The sequence below is a fragment of the Saccopteryx leptura genome, chromosome 6 (assembly GCF_036850995.1).
Source record: "Saccopteryx leptura isolate mSacLep1 chromosome 6, mSacLep1_pri_phased_curated, whole genome shotgun sequence".
NCBI lineage: Eukaryota > Metazoa > Chordata > Mammalia > Chiroptera > Emballonuridae > Saccopteryx > Saccopteryx leptura.
This window is the reverse complement of record NC_089508.1, coordinates 163,499,431-163,513,509: the sequence shown is the minus strand read 5'-3', so window position 1 is coordinate 163,513,509 and position 14,079 is coordinate 163,499,431. Positions and strand designations below refer to the sequence as shown.

Here is a 14,079-nt window from a genome sequence, read left to right as displayed (position 1 = left end):
TAATCATGATCATCTGCTTTCTCTTTCAGCCCAGAGTGAGAGATAATCTCTTTACCAATTATAAAACAAAATATTAGTTTTATTCTGACTAGACCTATTAAGTTTATACACCTGCTACTGAAGCCATCATTGTTTCAAGAGATTTAGAATTATAGGTGGAGATTTTAGTCTCAGATTCTGAAGATTTATATTTGGCCTTTTTTTTTTTAAAATCCTATCTGGGCCCACCTCTTAAACTTCAGGTGGTTTCAATCCTAGCTGAAGGACATAATGAGAGAGGTCATCTGGAATAGATGCTAGAAGCTCAGCAATGATGTGCACTATAGGAGGTCTCAAAAGTGTTCTCAAGAATAGATGGAAGAGCCCAGGCCAGGTAGCTCAGTTAATTAGAGCAGCATCCCAGATACACCAAAGTTGTGGTTTTGATCCCCAGTCGGGGCACATACAAGAAACAACCAGTGAATGCATAAATAAGTGGAACAACTAATTGATGTATCTCTTTCTCTCCCTTCTCTCCAACAACAGAAAAAAAAGAAATAAATAAAGAAAAGAAGAAAGAAAGATCTAACAAGTTTGCATTTTAACATGTTAAGTACAAATTACATTCTTAAAATACTAAGTTATATACATGGTTAAAAATCAATCACTACAAAAGGATAGAAATGGAAAAATAGGTGGATGGACTACACACAGCGATTCTTCCTTCTTTTAAAATACTTACTAATATGACAAAAATAATAAAAATGATATGAACTCAAAGACTAAGAATGTGCAAGTGAACACATATTTAATGACAGAAAGCAGATGGAAGGTCAGCTCAGTTAGCAGTTCCAAGAAATGTCTAAAGTATAGTTCTTGCATTGCAGGTCATCACAAGAAACCAGTGGATTTATCCCACACAGCCTCATTTAGGTAAAAGATTTGGAGGAACCAAGTATATAAGGAGACTGAAGTCAGTTAAGAACTAAAAATAAGTTATTAGTTGAATGTACATATATAGGAGAGTTCAATGATCTGATCTTCCTATCCAACATAGACAGGAAAGAAACTCAGGGACAGAGAATGGGAAATTTATTCTGTAGAGAAATTAAATGGGACTGTGTCTAGTTTTGGATATCCTAGTCAAAGTTGAGTGCATGTGGTGTGTGAAAGTAAAAATAGAAAGATTAATCAGAACTGCATCCTGAGTGGTGAGATTTCTAGACACTTTCAAAAAAATACTCTCCAATTGTAGGACACAAGGTATATGCCTGGTTCCTTTTCTAACTCTCTCTCACACATAGATATTTCAGAATTCTAACCTAGAGAATATGGAAAACTCAGATAAAAACATATATACTGATATTTGAGGATTTTCCAAGGTAATAGCCCCTTCCTAGCATGGTTGCATTATAGAGAGAAGTCCTGCCATCAATAGGCCTTATATACTCACAAAGAGCTGAATATCAGCATTATAATATTTCATCATTTAAAAAAATTTTAAAGACTTTTTTCATTTTAGAGAGGAGACAGAGAGAGAGGGAAAGAGAAGGGGCAAGGAGCAAGAAGAATCAACTCCCATATGTGCCTTGACCAGGCAAACCCAGGGTTTTGAACTGGTGACCTCAGCATTCCAGGTCAACACTTTATTCACTGCACCACCACAGGTCAGGCTCATCATTCTTAAATAACAGAAGAGAGCCAAGGACCACGAGATATTTGAGGAAATGCCTACAATGTGACATAAAAAGGCCAAAACCACCATACACACAAAAAATGAACAGTAGGAAACAGATATAATTGAGAAAACACTTTAAAATGTCTGATTAATATCCCCAGAGTAGTAAAATCTAATAAGAGCTAATTTTTTTGAGTATTTACTTTGTGCTATTGTTTAGTGCCACATATGTGTTTACCCATTTTATCTTAACAGTAACTGTATGCAATATGTATTCTTATTGTAAAAAAAGAATAGATTAGTGTTTAAGTTCCACTATTAGTTATATAATCTTGGGAAAGTTCTAACACCCCAGTATTATACCTTTTAAAATAAGTATAATAGTAATTTTTACTGCATAATGCATTTTTACAGAGTGCATTTAAAAATAAATTAATTAATTATAGATGAGAGAAGATATTACATTTACAAATCTATAACAAGACGCTATGGAAAATAGCCAGAGAACCAAAGAGAGCTTTTACAAATAAATATTTTTAAATCCAGAAGAAAAATGTACAAGGATTGGATGACAAAATAATTGTCCATAAAGTAGAGTAAGAGACAAAGAGAAAGGAAAAGAGAAAAAGTTAGAGTATCAGAGATTCAATCCAAAAGATCCAATATTCAACTACTGAGATTCTCATTAAAGTGAGAGTGTAGAAAATTCAAGGAAAAAATTAAGAAAACATAACAAGAAAATTTCTCAGAATGGAGTGATTGTCTCCAGTGTTTTTCAACCAGTATGCCACGGCACACTAGTGTGACGTAAGACATGGTCAGTTGTGAGTATAAATACATTTAGAAACTATATTCTTAACTATATGTGTAATATGTACTGTTAGAGTGTCATTTTGTAGGTGGTGTGCCCCAGGATTTTGTAAATGTAAAAAAATGTGCCACGGCTCAAAGAAGGTTGAAAATCACTGCTTTAGCAAGGTATACCCATGTGATCACATACATAAATAAATAGCTGACATGAAGGTATTTTCAGAATATGTGACAATTTTCCAATGAATTCACACACATAAAAAATAACATTAGAAGAGACAAGAATCAGAATGGAATCATTCTTCTGAACAGCAACTCTATATGAAATCAGTAGAAAGAGCACTGCTTTAAAAATCTGAGGGAGCCATGGGTGGATAGCTCAGCTGGTTGGAGCTTCCTCCAGAAGTGAAGAGGTTGCCAGTTTGATCCATGGTCAAGGTACAAATTGATATTCCTGTCTGTCTCTCTTATAATTTTCTTCTTTCACTAAAATCAATACATTTTAAAACATCTTTTTAAATTTGAGGAAAAATTATTTTCAACCTAGAATTTTATACCCAGTTAAACTAACAACTGGAAAGAAAATAATGTTACCTTCACAAGACAAGGTCTCAAAAAAATTTACATTTTCTGCATCTATTTTTATGAAGCTATTGAGAGATATGTCAGCTAAATAAAGAAGTAAGATAAGAAAAAAGAACATACTGAATTTTGTAAAAGGGAACCAATACAGGAATGTATTAAAGAAAGAAAAGTCCTAGGGTGACTGCTTATAGAGCAACCAGTGTAAATGAAACAGAGATATAAAGGAATCTAGGTGAAAGATCTTAAGAATATAAATATAATTAATAGATATATGGTACATTTGAATATAAATTAATTAATAGATATATGGCATATTTAAGGAAGCTTAATATTTAAATGAGAAATAGTGTAAAATTAATAGCAGTAAATAGAAAATGATGCAAGTAAAACAATTATCAGCTCTAGGAAAAATATAATTATACTACATTAACATGTATTTTGAAATAATCTTAGCTATCTTGACAAAAACTATGAGTTTAACTTTAAAAACCCTATGACAACTCTACTGAAAGAACGGGAGAAAGGAAATGTGCACTGTTTGTATGTGTGTTTGTTAGTTGAAAAGTAAAAAAGTTAAATCCTTTTTAATCATAGGAAAAGGTGATTAGCCTGACCTGTGGTGGTGCAGTGGATAAAGCGTCAACCTGGAAATGCTGAGGTTGCCGGTTCGAAACCCTGGGCTTGCCTGTTCAAGGCACATATGGGAGTTGATGCTTCCAGCTCCTCCCCACCTTCTCTCTCTGTCTCTCTCTTCTCTCTCTCTCCCTCTCTGTCTCTCTCTCTCCCTTTCTCTCTCCTCTCTAAAATGAATAAATAAAATAAAAAAAAAAAAAGGAAAAGGTGATTAAAGTATAAGACTGAATGTCCAGATAGAGCAATATAAAGATATTACTTATATTGAGATCATTTCTAAAGAAACCACTCATAGAAGGAATCTGGAGCTTTTTAAATTTATAGTTTTTCTTTATAACTTTAGTTAATTTGATTTTTAACTTTGATAAATAAATTTGCAAAATAAAATGAAAAGCATCTTTCCAACAGTCCACCAATATTCTCACACTTAAAATTTCAAAATGATTGCATTTATAATCATTTTCATGCAGATTATTACATTTTGTTTGAATTATAAGACATGTTCTGTTTCACATGTCAGCAAAAGTGACCATTAAAAAAATATTGCATGAATAGTGTATGCAAAGAAAATGAAGTAATATCAACAAGAATATTATTGGAGTCCAATACCATTCACAAAATGTTTTATTTTTATCATGACCAGAATACAGAAATATTTTTAAATGCTATAGTTTAAACTAGATGACATGAATTTCTAACATGATTATCATATTTTCCCATGTATGAGACAGTCCCATGTATAAGACGCACCCAACTTTTAGACCCCAAATTTTTTGAAAAAGGATGCGTCTTATACATGGGGAGACACGGTAAGCAGAACGTTAGAATAATGTCAGAAGTGCAGGCATGTCTTTTTACACGGAGGAAGTACAATAGAAGGGTGGATAGAATAGTGAGACGCAGTCTGTGAGATACTATAATATACTAGACAGTAATCAAAACCTTAGTTTTCTAGAATGAGAAATAATAATAACTAAATCCTTGTACATTTGCAAATAATCTAACCTTTTAACTATTATTTAGAAATGGACTAATTAAAGCCAACTGTTGATTAATGCACAATAATGAAATAATGTAAAAACAGATACCTAGCACTTTAAAATTAGGCTGAAGTTGCATAATAATTTAACGCAAACTTTTAAAACTAAATGAATATTGACATGATTGTATAACAATTAAAATAACAAAATATTTTAAAATTTTTACTAAAAATTAAATCCTAAGCTGTTTCCAAAGGTGGGGTTTTTATCACTATTCCTCTCAGGGCCCTGATCCTGAATATTGGGGAGAATTGGCTTCAAAAACTTGAACTCGCTTGTCCCTGGGCCTCCCATGAGACACACCTCATACTGGTAGTTCTGGGACAGAGTCCCGGTGCCGCTGACGTCCACCAGGTGGCCCGGAAGGTGGCCCTCGGGCACCGAGCAGCCACCCGCCCAGGCGGCCCTGCTCCGCCTGCACAGCCGCACCGCGACGAACGCCAGCACCGAGAACAGGAAGAGCGACGACACCGACGCCAACGCGATGACCAGGTAGACGGTGAGCGGGTCGGCCTGGGCCGCGTCGGCCGCCGCTTCGGGCAGCGGCAGGTAGGGCTGCGAGAAGCCGTCCACCAGCAGCACGTGCAGCGTGACGCTGGCCGAGCGCGGCGGCTCGCCGTTGTCCTTGACCAGCAGCAGCAGCCGGTGCTTGGCCGCGTCGCGCTCGCTCAGCAGCCGGGCCGTGCGCACCTCGCCGTTGTGCGCCCACACGCCGAACAGCCCGGGCTCCGTGGCCTTGAGCAGCTGGTACGACAGCCAGGCGTTCTGGCCCGAGTCGCCGTCCACCGCCACCACCTTGCTCACCAGGTAGCCGGGCTCGGCCGCCCTGGGCACCAGCTCGGTGCAGGGCGCCGAGCCGTTCTGCGGCGGGTACAGCACGAAGGGCGAGTTGTCGTTGGCGTCCAGCACCTGCACGCGCACCAGCGCCTGGCTGCTCAGCGCCGGGGCCCCGCGGTCTGTGGCGCCCACGAGGAACTCGAACGCCTGCAGCGCCTCGAAATCCAGCGCCCTCAGGGCGAACAGGTGTCCGTTGTCCGCGTTGATGGACACCAGCGAGGCCAGGGGCAGGCTGGGGTCCTGGGGCGGCAGCAGCGAGTAGGTGACCTGGGCGTTGGAGCCCGCGTCTGTGTCCGTGGCGCTGACGCTGCCGATGTGCAGGGCGGGGCTGTTGTTCTCGCGGACGAAGAGCGTGTAGGAGGTTTGGGTGAAGGAGGGGGCATTGTCATTGACGTCTGAGACCAGCACGTTTATGTTGTATTCAGTTTTCAGCCTGGGGGTTCCCATGTCTGTGACAACGATGGTGATGTTGTACTCTGCTTGACTTTCTCTGTCCAGAGCTCCTTCTGTCATTAGAAGGTAATAATTCTCCACAGAGGGTCTCAGAAGGAATGGCAGATTTTCTTGAATGTAACAAAGTATTTTTCCATTTTCTCCAGAGTCTCTGTCTTTAATCCTAAAAACAGCCAGTGTGGTCTGAGGAGAGTTCTCAGGAACATGGTTAGAAAGTGATGACATGATCAGTTCAGGGGGATTGTCATTGGTGTCTAACACCTCAACCAAAACTGTACATTTTGCAGAAAGGCCCCCACCGTCGATTGCCTGTATATTTATTTTATAAGACTTTACTAGCTCATAATCAAGCAACATTCTAAGAATTATTTCCCCTGAAAAAGAATTTATTTGAAAGGTTGTTCGAATATCTTCAGAAGCATCAAAAAATGAATAGGATATGTCTGCATAGACTCCAGAGTCTACATCTGCTGCAGAGACTTTAGTAATAATAGAACCTACTGGGCTGTTCTCTGGAGCCTGGGTCTGGTAGATAGCCTGTGAAAACCGTGGGGCATTGTCATTAACATCCAGGATTACAACGCGTATAGTGGAGGTCCCAGACCTAGGTGGAGACCCACCATCAAGTGCTGTGAGTGTTAAACTTAGCTCTTGCTGCTTCTCTCTATCCAGTGCCTTTTCTAACACTAGCTCTGGATATAGCATGCCTTCATCACTGTCACTAATTTTAACACGGAAAAAAGAATTTGGGTTGATGGTATAATTCTGGATACCATTAAGTCCTTCATCTGAATCTTGTGCTCTTTCTAGTTGAAATGTTGTCCCTTCAGCTGTATTTTCTGGTATTTTAAAGACTGTTTCTTTGTCCTGAAACACTGGTGAATGATCATTTACATCCCTGACCCTCAGCTCAGCCCGGTAAATCTGAAAGGGGTTATCCATTAAAATTTGGAAATACAACATACAGGGCTCTGTGAAGCCACATAGTTTCTCCCGGTCTAGTTTCTCATTTGTGAGCAAATCCCCAGTATGACAATCCAGGAGCAAGTGTTGTTTGTTATCATCAAAGACCACCCGGGCTCCCCTTGCAACCAGCTCCTGGTCCCCTAGCCCCAGATCCTTTGCCAGATTGACCACAAACAATCCTCTCTCTGTTTCTTCTGTCACCGAATATTGTCCAAACCCAGATTCTGCCAAAGATATTCTCCAAAACAGAAAGAGAAACAGGACTTGCCTTTGTCTTGGGCAGCGCAAGCCTTCTGCCTCCATAGCTTCTTCTGAACACACGTTTAGTTGATACTGGTCACAATCACAGCTCCCAGCACAAAGAAACAGCAATTGCAAACCCTAGAGCTATACAATGTAGTAGCAGGAGTCTGGGGTTTTGTTTTCTTCTCCAAAATCTTGAGCAGCTATGGCTTTTCTTTCAGCCTGTCTGCTACGTTCTTCCTTTTTCTGTTAGTGACTTCTGCAGCATTCTCAATTCAATTCTTTATTTCGTCTTTTTAGCCTGCAGCGCCACCGCCTGGCCTCCAACAGACTCAAATGGCTGTAGTCAATTTGTGCATGGAATATATTTATATTTATAAATATCTTCCTTAGTGGCTCATTTTAAAGTTTCATTTCTCTTTTGTAAAGTATAATGTATAGACTTGTTCACATTGTTGAGATTTTTCACTGCTTCATGGAGAAAAAAAATTTAACAGTTGTTAAAAGAATGTTCTAGCACTTAAATATGTGCACCTCATTGTGTTATATTTTGTTCTGTACTAGGATTTTCACTCCTGAAACCACTTCCCTGCAATGTCAAGAATGAAAAGGAAAATTGTAGTAACATCTGAGACCACTGAAATTATAGGTTTTCCTTCTCCAGAAACATTAGAGATAGGAATATCAAGAATCGATCAAAGGAACTTGTTTCACATCTTCTTAAACAAATTCCTCAAAGCCTAATTACATTGCCTAAATAGAGTCATCACTGTATAATCCAGAAGTAACTGTTTCAGTTTTCTCTCCTCTGTGCTCCCATTAAGAGCTTTTATAACTGCCCTGTAAATATTATTGCTTTCTGTTTCATGTCAATCTGTCCCTACTTAAGGGTGGAAACTATGTCTTTGTCATCTTTGGTTGGCAAATCAGACACTAAATGCTTGCTGTATTCAGGCATACATAAATAAACCTTTGAGTGGAATAAAAACAAATTTCAGTACCTTTAAATCCTTATTGTTTAAAAATTGTATTCTTTCACTTATTATTTGCCATTTCTGTTCCCTTTTATAACTGTCTTTGTTTTTCTTACATTACCTTTAGATTAACTTGCAGAATTAAAGAAGGGCGGACATTTATTTTAGGACACCCCCTCAGGCCCTGGCCAGTTGGCTCAGTGGTAGAGCATCATTCCGTCATGTGGAGGTCCCAGGTTCAATTTCTGGTCAGGGCACACAGAAGAAGTGACCATCTGCTTCTCCAACCTTCACCCTTCTCCTTCTCTCTTTCTCTCTCTCTTTCCCTCCCGCAGCTGTGGATTGAATGTTTCGAGCAAGTTGGCCCTGGGTGTTGAGGATGGCTCCATGGCCTCGCCTCAGGCATTAAAATAGCTCGATTGAGGTTGTGAAACAACAGAGCAGTGGCCACAGATGGCAGAGCATCACTCTGCAGGGGGCTTGCCAGGTGGATCCCAGTCAGTAGGTCAGTCGGGGAACATGCAGGAGTCTGTCTCTCTGCCTCCCTGCCTGTCACTTAATAAAAATAAATAAATAAGGTCTCACTTAATTAAACTATAGTGGTATCTAATTTCTCTTCATCCAAAAAGGGAGAAAAGAATAGACCACACTAATACCTATCTTAATACCACTGAAAGTAAGAACAGCATTATAACACCTCAAATAGAATTTTATTCAAAGGCCTAATATCTAGCTCTATTTTTCTAACAATAAGTAAGAGATACAGAATAAGTTCAAGTATATTTTACAGAAGAAGGGCTAGATACTGTCAAAAAACCCCACAAAACACTCTAATGGTTGACTATAAAAGCTACACTATATAAACCTCTGCCAGATGATTTCTACAGTTTTTTTGCCCCTCAACTAAATGGGACTGTACTGTTGGCCATTAAAAACTTAATATGGCCTGACCTGTGGTGGCGCAGTGGATAAAGCGTCAACCTGGAAATGCTGAGGTCGCCGGTTCGAAACCTTGGGCTTGCCTGGTCAAGGCACATATGGGAGTTGATGCTTCCAGTTCCTCCCCCTTCTCTCTCTCTGTTTCTCTCTCTCCCTCTCTCTCTCCTCTCTAAAAAACAAACAAACAAAAAAACACAATATGGATTTCTTATTTTTTCTTACAGAATTGAAGGTAAAAAATCACTTAATATTTCTATATGGTGCTATAAAATGCCTAAAATGCCGGTTGGCTCAGCGGTAGAGCGTCGGCCTAGCGTGCGGAGGACCCGGGTTCGATTCCCGGCCAGGGCACACAGGAGAAGCGCCCATTTGCTTCTCCACCCCTCCGCCGCGCCTTCCTCTCTGTCTCTCTCTTCCCCTCCCGCAGCCAAGGCTCCATTGGAGCAAAGATGGCCTGGGCGCTGGGGATGGCTCCTTGGCCTCTGCCCCAGGCGCTAGAGTGGCTCTGGTCGCAACATGGCGACGCCCAGGATGGGCAGAGCATCGCCCCCTGGTGGGCAAAGCATCGCCCCTGGTGGGCGTGCCGGGTGGATCCCGGTCGGGCGCATGCGGGAGTCTGACTGTCTCTCTCTGTTTCCAGCTTCAGAAAATAGCAAAAAAAAAAAAAAGCCTAAAACGTGCTTCCCCCCCCTCCAAACATAAACACATTTGTTATCTTTTAATGCTGTTTCTTCTTATTTTCAGATAAAGCTGATTATTTATTCATCATATCATAACAGATATATTACATGTTAAATGAGCAGTTATCAGTACAAGGAAAATAAATCTCTTTTAAAAAGTAACATAGTTAAGAAAATCGCTATAATAAAAACCAAGGATGACAAACCAACAACAAATATCAGTTTTAAAATGAAAATAGAAGTATCAGAAAATAAATATACAGATCACAAGAACAGATTATTTTAATAATTGAGGTTGTAGAATAAGGAGAACTAAAATGAAAAATGTAAATAAAAAGTCAATAATGACATTTATAGGATGGAAAAATTTAATGATATCTATTTTTAAGGTAAAGGCTATTTCATTAATTGGAAGTCCATTGAGAAATAATTCACTGTTCTAAAGAATGAGGACGAGAAAACTTCTGAACTTCAGCATAACATTGGAAATTGAGGGTAAACTAAATAAAGAAAATTAAAGTATCTATTGATGGTGGGCATAAACAATTTAGTTAGTTGGCAAAATATATTGTCTTTATTAAATACGTTCCTATCAATAGTTAAATTCTAAAGTTATTCTAGAAGGAGAGATTTTTTCCCCACTTTACTCCCCATGCTCTGGTATGTGAGATTAGGAATAATTGGTTTTAAACTTTAACTCACTGGTCCCTGAACCTGTAGTGTGTAGTCAGACACACTACAATATCCCCAGTTTGCCAAGAATAATAAAAGAATAATAAAAGATTAAATGTTTAAAACTTAAAAAAATTATTGGATGTTGAATCCAAAGCTATTCCTAAAGTTCTCATTTTCTTCCACATTTCTACCAATGTCACGGACTGGAAGATTGGGGATAATTGGCTTCAAAAATTTAAACTCATCTGTCCCAGTACCTCCCATCAGACACACTTCATACTGGTAGCTCTGAGATAGGGTCCCGGTGCCACTGACGTCCACCAGGTGGCCCGGAAGGTGACCCTCGGGTACCGAGCTGCCACCCACCCAGGCGGCCCTGCTCCGCCTGCACAGCCGCACCGCGATGAACGCCAGCACCGAGAACAGGAAGAGCGACGACACCGACGCCAACGCGATGACCAGGTAGACGGTGAGCGGGTCGGCCTGGGCCGCGTCGGCCGCCGCTTCGGGCAGCGGCAGGTAGGGCTGCGAGAAGCCGTCCACCAGCAGCACGTGCAGCGTGACGCTGGCCGAGCGCGGCGGCTCGCCGTTGTCCTTGACCAGCAGCAGCAGCCGGTGCTTGGCCGCGTCGCGCTCGCTCAGCAGCCGGGCCGTGCGCACCTCGCCGTTGTGCGCCCACACGCCGAACAGCCCGGGCTCCGTGGCCTTGAGCAGCTGGTACGACAGCCAGGCGTTCTGGCCCGAGTCGCCGTCCACCGCCACCACCTTGCTCACCAGGTAGCCGGGCTCGGCCGCCCTGGGCACCAGCTCGGTGCAGGGCGCCGAGCCGTTCTGCGGCGGGTACAGCACGAAGGGCGAGTTGTCGTTGGCGTCCAGCACCTGCACGCGCACCAGCGCCTGGCTGCTCAGCGCCGGGGCCCCGCGGTCTGTGGCGCCCACGAGGAACTCGAACGCCTGCAGCGCCTCGAAATCCAGCGCCCTCAGGGCGAACAGGTGTCCGTTGTCCGCGTTGATGGACACCAGCGAGGCCAGGGGCAGGCTGGGGTCCTGGGGCGGCAGCAGCGAGTAGGTGACCTGGGCGTTGGCGCCCGCGTCTGTGTCCGTGGCGCTGACGCTGCCGATGTGCAGGGCGGGGCTGTTGTTCTCGCGGACGAAGAGCGTGTAGGAGGTTTGGGTGAAGGAGGGGGCATTGTCGTTGACGTCAGAGACCAGCACGGTTATGTTGTGCTGTGTGTTCAGTCTGGGGGTCCCCATGTCGGTGACTGTGATGGTGATGTTGTATTCGGCACTTTCTTCTCTATCTAGAGCTCTCTTTGTCACCAGGGTGTAAAAATTCTTGACTGAAGGTTTTAGAAGGAAAGGAAGGTCATCCTGGATAGATGAAGTAGTCTTCCCATTGTTCCCAGAGTCAGGATCTGAAACACTGAAAACAGCAACTACAGTCTCAGGCGAGTTCTCTGGGATGGGGCTGGTCAGTGCAGAAATGGTCACTTCTGGGGCATTATCATTGACATCCACCACTTGCAGGAGAAGAGTGCATTTTCCTGAAAGACCTCCCCCATCAGTGGCCTTGATGTCCACTTCATAAGACCGAAGTGTTTCAAAATCTAATTGTTTTCTTAATCGAATTTCTCCTGTCATAGGATTTACCTCCAAAGTTTTGGTAATATCTTCTGAGGGCCGAAAGAGTGAGTATACTATATTTCCATTTTCTCCGCTGTCTAAATCGCTGGCAGAGACGGTGACAACCAGGGAGCCTGCATTGCTGTTCTCAGGAATATGCACCTTGTAAAGAGGCTGCCTAAACTCTGGGGAATTGTCGTTGTTGTCCACCACTTCAATGCGCACCTGAGCAGTCCCATAACGTGGAGGAGAGCCTCCATCCAGCGCTGTCAGGGTTAATGCGATTTCAGGCTCCTCCTCCCGATCCAGCTCTTTGTCCAACACCAGCTCTGGGTATTTTCTGCCATCGCTGCGGTTGTAGGTTAGAATTTGAAAATGGGGGTTGGGGCTGATTTTATAGTTCTGAACATTGTTGCTTCCTACGTCCAAGTCCAGAGCATTACTCAGAGGGAATGCCATTCCTAGAGGAGTATTTTCTGGTATTTTTAGAATCATTACTCTCTCGCTGAACACGGGAGAATGGTCATTTATGTCTTCCACCCTTAGTTCAGCCTGAAATATCTCTAAGGGATTGTCCATTAGCACTTGGAAATGTAGTAGACAAGGCTCAGTGGAACCGCATAACTCCTCACGGTCCAGTTTCTCATTTATGAGCAAATCCCCCGTCTGAACCTTGAGCTGCAAATGCTCTTTGTGCCCCTGAGAAATGATCCGGGCCCCGCGGGTGGACATTTCTGTCAACCCCAATCCCAGGTCTTTTCCTAGATTTGCCACAAAGAACCCTCTCTCTGTTTCTTCCACTACTGAATAGGGCCCTAAATCGGCTCCCACCCCAGGCATGCTCAGCAAAACAAAGAAAACAAAGACTTGCCTTTGTCTTTGATTGTGCATCCATCCGATCTCCATTGCTCCTTCCTGAAAATTGGGTTCACAGGAGCTTCCTGTATGTATGACCAAGATCCTAGCAGCCCGGTCCTGCAGTCCAGAACGGCAAAACTATGCAGAAAATGGGTTTTTAAGGTGGTTTCACACTTCCTTTTGCTCTGTGTGGGAACGCTATTCTTAAGCTTCCAGGCAGCCTGAAACTGTTTGGCGCAATACCGGAGCTGTGTAGGCAATTCCATTTTTCATCATTTGACCTGCAGCGCCACCATGCGTTCTTACTGAGTCTCACATGTTCTGTTTTAACATTGGGTACAAAATTCTATTACTGTATGTAGAATAAATTGCGCAAATAGTGTTCTGTATTATCAAACACTGAATTCTATTTTCATGCAGTTTCTGTATGTTCAGACAGAACTTTGTGTTGTTGTATAGGAGAACTATAGAAAGCAAACCCACTTATGTTACTGTTTAAAGCTGTTGAGGGATTTGATGAAATAATTTAACATTTAAGCTGAAAATATACATTTAGGAGCAGAACTTTTTCAAAGTAACCTTGAGCCAGCTTCACAAGTACCTGTTTTTCACGGTACATATTATAGAATTACAAATGACTACACACTGCAAAACTGCAATCAGTTGTGGTTCTAAAGAAAGTGTTTAACCAATGCCCTATCAGAGGTAGATTACTTCTTCTCTGTCCAATGCCTAAGTGTGGAAACTGTGAGGTTTTGCAATTTAAAATTTCCCGAATTAGAAGTTCTGAAGCTCATGCCTTGCCAAAAATTTGAATTCTCTTTTTTAATTATCATGGCTCAAATGATTTTTTTCTTAAAAAGAACTTTAATGAAATATAATTCACATACAATTTACAGTGTATAATTTAGTTGCTTTTAGAATATTCACAGAGTAATGGATCTATCACCACAGTCAATTTTAGGTCATTTTCATTACCTCAACACCACCATAGTCTCTAGCTATGACCCTCTTATCCCCCCAGCCCTGCTCCTCACGTCCTATCAAATACTAATTAATTTTCTGACTTCCCTATCCTAGACTGTCATACAAATGGAATAAAACAA

At 41.8% G+C, this 14,079-nt stretch overlaps 2 protein-coding genes across 2 annotated transcripts; both read right to left on the bottom strand.

Annotated features, from left to right (window-relative positions):
- Positions 1 to 4,291: 4,291 nt before the first annotated feature.
- Positions 4,292 to 9,181, bottom strand: LOC136375742 (protocadherin beta-10-like). Its single transcript, XM_066341467.1, has one exon. It carries the CDS (start codon positions 7,282 to 7,284, stop codon positions 4,891 to 4,893), a length of 2,394 nt encoding a protein of 797 aa, XP_066197564.1. The 5' UTR covers positions 7,285 to 9,181; the 3' UTR covers positions 4,292 to 4,890.
- A 1,277-nt stretch (positions 9,182 to 10,458) lies between these two features.
- Positions 10,459 to 13,218, bottom strand: LOC136375741 (protocadherin beta-16-like). Its single transcript, XM_066341466.1, has one exon. It carries the CDS (start codon positions 13,019 to 13,021, stop codon positions 10,625 to 10,627), a length of 2,397 nt encoding a protein of 798 aa, XP_066197563.1. The 5' UTR covers positions 13,022 to 13,218; the 3' UTR covers positions 10,459 to 10,624.
- Between the last annotated feature and the right edge of the window lie 861 nt (positions 13,219 to 14,079).

What these genes read in the sequence shown, in the direction of transcription:
- LOC136375742 (XM_066341467.1), bottom strand. Translation starts at nt 7,284, where the DNA reads ATGGAGGCAGAAGGCTTGCGCTGCCCAAGACAAAGGCAAGTCCTGTTT.
- LOC136375741 (XM_066341466.1), bottom strand. Translation starts at nt 13,021, where the DNA reads ATGGAGATCGGATGGATGCACAATCAAAGACAAAGGCAAGTCTTTGTT.